Source organism: Mesitornis unicolor, unplaced genomic scaffold (assembly GCF_000695765.1).
Source record: "Mesitornis unicolor isolate BGI_N332 unplaced genomic scaffold, ASM69576v1 scaffold6310, whole genome shotgun sequence".
In the NCBI taxonomy this organism is placed as follows: domain Eukaryota; kingdom Metazoa; phylum Chordata; class Aves; order Mesitornithiformes; family Mesitornithidae; genus Mesitornis; species Mesitornis unicolor.
The window spans coordinates 9,729-16,117 of NW_010158857.1; the positions used below are offsets into that span (position 1 = coordinate 9,729).

General features: G+C 43.5%; 1 protein-coding gene across 1 annotated transcript in view; it reads left to right on the top strand.

Moving 5' to 3' along the window:
• PGK1 (phosphoglycerate kinase 1) overlaps positions 1-3,029 on the top strand; it is a gene marked incomplete at its 5' end in the record, with an annotated part of 10,556 nt that extends 7,527 nt beyond the window's left edge. Inside the window, 3 exons of the mRNA XM_010184747.1 lie at positions 522-699; positions 907-1,005; positions 2,552-3,029. Coding sequence (XP_010183049.1) covers positions 522-699; positions 907-1,005; positions 2,552-2,592 — 318 coding nt within the window. The remainder of the gene's footprint in view (positions 1-521; positions 700-906; positions 1,006-2,551) is intronic.
• Between the last annotated feature and the right edge of the window lie 3,360 nt (positions 3,030-6,389).

The following is a 6,389-nucleotide window of genomic DNA, read 5'->3' on the forward strand; positions in this document are numbered from 1 at the left end:
GACTAAAAGTAGTAACAGGCAGCAGTGATGTGGGAAGGGCACCTTTTAAAGGAGTAGAAAGAGTAATTGTGATCCTTTGCAAATGTTTCTGAAGGCAGTCAGCTGCACAGACTGCATTGGTTTAATGAAGCTGAAGCCCTGCTGTTTCTCCTGAATTTTTAATTCTAAAGTAGCTTTTGTGAGATTTGGATTAAAACAGCAAAATGCTTCTAAAACCTTCAGATCTGAATGCAGTAGAAATCCCTTTTATTTGACTGGAATGTAAGTACCACTGGCAAAAGTTTCTATCTAAGGCTTCAAGCATCTGACATTGATTTAGAAATTACTTATACTAGCAAGATAAACACCAGACTCTACCCAGCTGCTGGCAGACCTCTCTGTTCATGGGTATTCAGTGCATACAGAGAAACTCTTGCTTCATACCTGGGGGGGAGGGGGAAGCTTCTGAGAATCCCAGGTAGACATTAGTGATTTGAGCTGAGGGTCAGCAATAAGTGTATCTGTGGCTTCTCTTGTCTTAGGGCTTGGACTGCGGCCCTGAGAGTGTGAAGAAGTTTGTGGAAGTTGTGGGAAGGGCCAAGCAAATTGTGTGGAACGGTCCAGTCGGTGTCTTTGAGTGGGACAAGTTTGCCAAAGGAACCAAAGCCCTGATGGACAAAGTGGTAGAAGTAACTGGAAAGGGCAGCATCACCATTATTGGTAAGTACCATGTTAAAAATACTAATCAGATTATTCTTTCCTCATGTTTTCATCTGTCCTTCAGCTTGAAGGCAAAGCTTTAAAAACTGCTGTATGTTCTAATGCTGGGTACTTGGGAGCAGGACCATCCCATAGCAAGGCTGTGAACCTTAAGCTGAACGAAATCCGAGTTCCTTGTGTGTCTCATTGATTTTGTTTGTACTACAGGTGGTGGAGATACAGCCACTTGCTGTGCAAAGTGGAACACGGAGGATAAAGTAAGCCATGTCAGCACGGGAGGCGGGGCCAGCCTGGAACTGCTGGAGGGTAACTGTTCTTTATCTTAACTTGATTGAGCAATTCAAGTAGTTCTGGGTGCTCCGCCATGTGTTGATATTCAAAAAGCACAACAATAGAAAGAATGTCTTTTCTGTTCCGCCGTGTGGAGTTGCACATAGCTTTGGACCTGTGAGCTCCTCATTGCTCTTTTGTTAGTCTCCTCCTAGAGGAAGAGGGGAAAGAAAACATTCTTGCAAACAGCACAGTCTGCCACTCCCAGAAAGCAAAAATGCTGGAATAGAAAATAAAGCGGCCTTGAGAGCGGGCTGTCTTTTGTAGATGATCCTCTGAGACATTCTGACCAGACTGTTTAAAGTGCCCGGTTTCTGTTAAGGAAATCTCATCAGAATAGTCTCGATTTTTTGCCAGAAATCTTTTCAGTGCATTGTTTGAAATTCCCTGGGTTTGGGGAGCCCTCTAGTGATCACTTACGAACCTGCATGAGAGTACTTGGAATTCAAATGGTGAGAATTTACAGGATTCTTCTAATGAGTTACATTGTACTCTAAATGAGATTTCATTTCCTCTGGTAATTAGCTGTTTCCCAATATGTGTAAATTATCTAGCGCTGTCAGCTTCTCTGTAGAAGAGAAACTGCAATAAAGTGCCTTGCAGCTGATGTTTCCAGCAGTTATATGGGAGACGGAGCTTTTGTTTCTGTTGCCGAGGGAGTGATGGTAAAGGGAAAGAATGCAGATGGCTCGGAGGAAATCCTGTGCAAGTGATTTATTCAAAAGGACAAACTTGTCTAAGTTTTGGCCCAAAATTTGGGTTTGTGTGTGTGATCTTTTAAATGTAACGGAAGTCTAGCTAATTAGAAAAGCTTCTGAAGGTTTACAAGGAAAAAAAGGCAAAAAAAACCCCAAAACCTAGCAAACTGGTGAGTTGTGAACACTGTTACAATTCAGTTCTGCCACACAGCTTGAGCATTAGAAGGTAGGTTTTCTGGGGAAAAAAAAACCACCAACAAACCAAAACCTGGATGCTTTAGTTCCAGTAAAAGACTTTTTGAGACTTGCAGGCGGCTTTGTTTCTTTTTCTCAAATAATTCTTAAAATTTCCACTACACACTCCAAAATTCTATTTACATGCCACTAAGGATTGAAGAAAGTATGCAGCAACTCCCCAGATCCAATCAAAAAATCTGTTTGCCATCAAACTTAATGGAAAAAGATCTTTGGAGTTTGGATCTGACCCCAGCAGAGACTTGGATAGAAATGTACCTTTATTGTTAATTGGGAATTGATGACTGTGGCACGTTAAGAATCTGTCCTGACATGTGAGTGCAGCTGTGCTCTGGATACTCGCTGCAGCCCTAAAAGGTATTTACTGCGTGGAACAGTTTAAATGTAACCCATATGCCTTAAGAGCCACAGTCGTCAACAGGAATGTATGTACAGCCAAGCTCTTCCATTTTTAACCTATAATTTCTGATTAGTTTTTTTTTATATGCTTAAATGTTGCAATTGCAAGTGTTAGTTGTTTGAGGGCAAAGCGGTTCTTAACTTCATTGCTGTTTTTCAACTGCTAACAGGTAAGGTTCTTCCTGGCGTGGATGCCTTGAGCAACGTGTAGAGAGCCGAGTATCGCCCCACTTCCTGGTCCTGTGCACAGCCCCTGAGATTCAACACTTCAGCGCTTCTGTATTTCAGCTCTGCGATAGGCAGATCACAGAATGTAAACCGAAACTGGACAGGGTTCGAGCAGAAGACAGCAGAGATATTTTACGACTGCAGTTTACATGATGTGGATTTGTCCACTGTTATCCCACTTGAATTAACGTAGTGAGTTTAAACTGTTGTTGTGAATTTAGTGTATATATTTATATTTTGCCTTTTCAAAGAGATTAATCCCTGTTAGACATGTCTGTTTCTCAGAAAGGAGTGCACTGTTTAGCTTCAATGTTCGTAGGCATTTTCATCACTTGACACGGTTCAGAAACAAGAGGGGACTCCAGTTTTTTGGAGGCTGATTGTAATAGCTGCTGAATAAACATATTTAAAGTGCTCCCAGTTTGTGTATGATTCTTCTTTCAGATTTTTAGAATGGTCTACAGTAAAATATCTTCTTCCTAGCATCAGGAGTTGGAGATATTTTTCTTTTTTGCATGAATTATAATACTTGTAAATATACTTTTATTTTTGTCCAGTGGATTTAGAAGCACCCAGACACCATCAAAGTGAACTTTGGTAAGAAAGTAAATTGTTACAGATGTGCTGTTACGTTAAAACTTCCATGCCATCAGGTAGTAAGATGAAATTTTTAATGTGCAAATTTAAGAGTGTTTCTCATCCAGAGAACTTGCCTCATAGTAGGCAACTAATGTATCTAATCTGACTATGCAGGAAACTTGGAAGACAGGCAAGTAAAAACAAAGTCACAGGCAAACAAGGCCTTTGCTCAAGTTTATGGCCCTAAAAACACTAAAAGTAGCATACTGAAACCACCCAGTTGGACAATTAGGTTTGTGTGTGGCTTAAGCACGTTGCAGAGCCACAAGTATTGTCAGTGGAGGACCACCAGTACGGTGCCAATATAGAAAACTGGGATTTCCATTTTGACTGGTGTGTGTTGGCTCCTACCCTTGCTGCAGGACCCAAATGCAAGCACAGGGCGGCTCTAAACCAAACCCAGGACTTAGGCCAAACTCAGATTGGCTTCTGAGCATCCTACAGTGTGTTTTGGATTACGTTAGCAGTCACGGCTCTGCTTGTAAGAACTGGGGGAAGATGCAGCGCTCCAGCTGCACCACTTGTGTATCTTCCCACTGAATCAGAGAAAAGTGAGTGATGGAAAGCAGCAATTGCCTGGTTTTATTCCTAGTGAAGCCCCAGCAGTGTTGTCGGGTGCCTCCCAGGAGGTTTTCCTTGGCCTGAATGGTATAAACCAGCCAGGACGAACCATGGAGAGAATCTTTGAGGTAAGCAGTAAGCCACAACACAGAGTATGCTTTGAAGTTAATTTGTATGTATGTACATAACTTCACCAAAACAAAATGAAAGCATGTGTTACAAACAGATGTAGCCTATTTGCCAAATTTTACTTGGTCACGGTGGGATGTGAATTAAAACCCAATAACTTCATAAAGCTATGTATGGAACATATAGGCTCGTTACATTTTAAAGCTAAAATTGACTCCTGCAAAGAAAATAAACTAGAAATAATGCAAATGACTGCAGCGCTGTGGTTTTCTCCTCCTCCCCTCTGTAAATCTCCCAAGCATTGTCTGATTACGCATGAATGATGCAGATTTTTGCTAGGATTGCTTTCTCGCCGTTACTCATGTTTTCCAGGCAGGGGTGCAGACCTCCGACAGCTGCAGTAACGAGGCAAAGAAAGGAGCGAGCCTGTCGGCCACAAAAAGACGATGGATTTTGGAAATCCAGTGCTACAAAAACAAACATTCCACCATGTTTTATAACAGATCCTTCTTGTCTGGCTCTGGCAAACAAGGCCTCGTGACAGCACAGCCCATTTTAGTGTCACTCTTATACCCCCGTGTTGCTGGATTCCCATGGAGCAATAACAGACTTGCCCTCCGTAGCTCCTTTCTTGTGTTTACAGTTGGTGTGTGGCTGCTACCTCTGCTGGGCCTTTTCCCCTTTTCATCAAAAGTAAAAAAACAAAGCTATCTGTAATCAAATACAGCAAGGAGGAATAATGCTTCATGAACACAGATATCTGCACTTAAAAGCATTTTTCCACCTGACTTTGGATGCTTGCATCTCTAAAATGTCCTTTTGTTTTCACATGGCTTGTCTTAATTCGTGCAGTGTTCAGGTCTGTGTGCTCAGCACAGCAAACCTTGTACAGTAAGGCCAGAAAGGTACACAGCATTATGGATTGTACAGAAAAATGGATCTCAACGTGAGATGGCAGGAGCTGTACACTTGGAGAGCAGCAGCTGATTACTTGAGTGACAGAGTTCCCAAATATATTTTAATCTTTTCCTATTAATATTATTTAGCACCTTGCTATTGCAGTGATAAAATGTTCTTAAAGCACCTAGAGGTTCATTCTCTCACTGATGTTACATCCTGTGGAGTTACACTGGTCTTCCTAGATTATTTTTGTATGTGTTCTGACAACTTTTCTATATGTGAATCTTTGGCAGTTCTGCTTTTACGTTTTGATTGCTTTTGTTGAGAGTGTTTTTGGGGCAAGGAATGTTGCTAGTTAGAAACATTGTGGGAGACATTAGAAGACAAAGCTATTGCAGAAAGCTCATGATGAAGGTAATAGATTCAGCACATAAATGGGCTGATAGTAAGAGCCAGGTGAAATGAAATGTGGAGAGTCTAAATCCTCACGGCTGAGATTATAACAAATTTCAGCTTCAATAATGAATTTTACATTTGTTACATTTAATACTCAGTATTAAAAATGTCAGTCGTGGTGTAATCAATAATGAATTTTACATTTGTTGTCAACAGAAGCTCCTCTCAGGCCAGAACACACGAGGTCTCATCCTGGTGTCTCCCTGTGTAATTTACAATCTACTGTTAATGACAGGAGGTAGAGAAAACATTTCTGTGTTGTAAAACGTGCAATCAATGGTACTTGAAAAAGTTACTCAGTATTAAAAATGTCAGTCGTGGTGTAGCACAGCTGCCTCAACAGCCACATGCAGTGACATCAGCCCCAGTGTGGCAGAGGGGGCCCAGGCCATCCTTAGCGTTTGCAGATCTGGCTGCCCAGGAGGGCAGCTGTGGGAAGTGTACTTTTGTAACCACTAAGATGTCAAAACTTCTTGCTAGGGCTCTGCTTTTCCATGGAATGGGGCCTCCTGTGGGCAGCAGCCATTTTGTGAGTGATGCCACAACCGTGCAAAGGCACCTCCCTCTCTCAGAGCGAAGGATGAACATCTCCGTCCCCTCTTTTTCTGTGCGTTCCCCTTGACACCTACCTCCCTGGTGTGCCTCACAGCCCAGATGGTGTTTCACGAGAGACTTTGTGCCTTTAGCCCCCAGGTGTCTGTGTGTCCTGAGCCTGATGGGGAGCAGTGGCCTCCATGGAGCACCTGCCTGGATCACCTCTCCTTCATCGGCCAAGACGTGGAAACCTCAAGGAGCCTACGGAGGCAGCTCCCTTCCGAAGCAGGCCACGCAGTGAGGGTTATGTTCCCGCTCAGCCCGCGGGCGGGGAGGCGGCGGGAGGACTACACTTCCCGGCCGCCATTGCAGGCGCTGGCCCAGCGGGGGATGCCGGGTGCCGTAGTTGCAGCCGCCTTGTGAAAGTTAATAACTGAATCTGGGGTAGGCACTTCCCAGAGCTCCTCGGTGTCTCTCATTGCCATGCCGGCTTTGTCACCTCGGAGAGAAGAGGAGCAAGATGGATGAGCGGGCGGCCGCTGGGGCAGGCGCCAGCGGGGT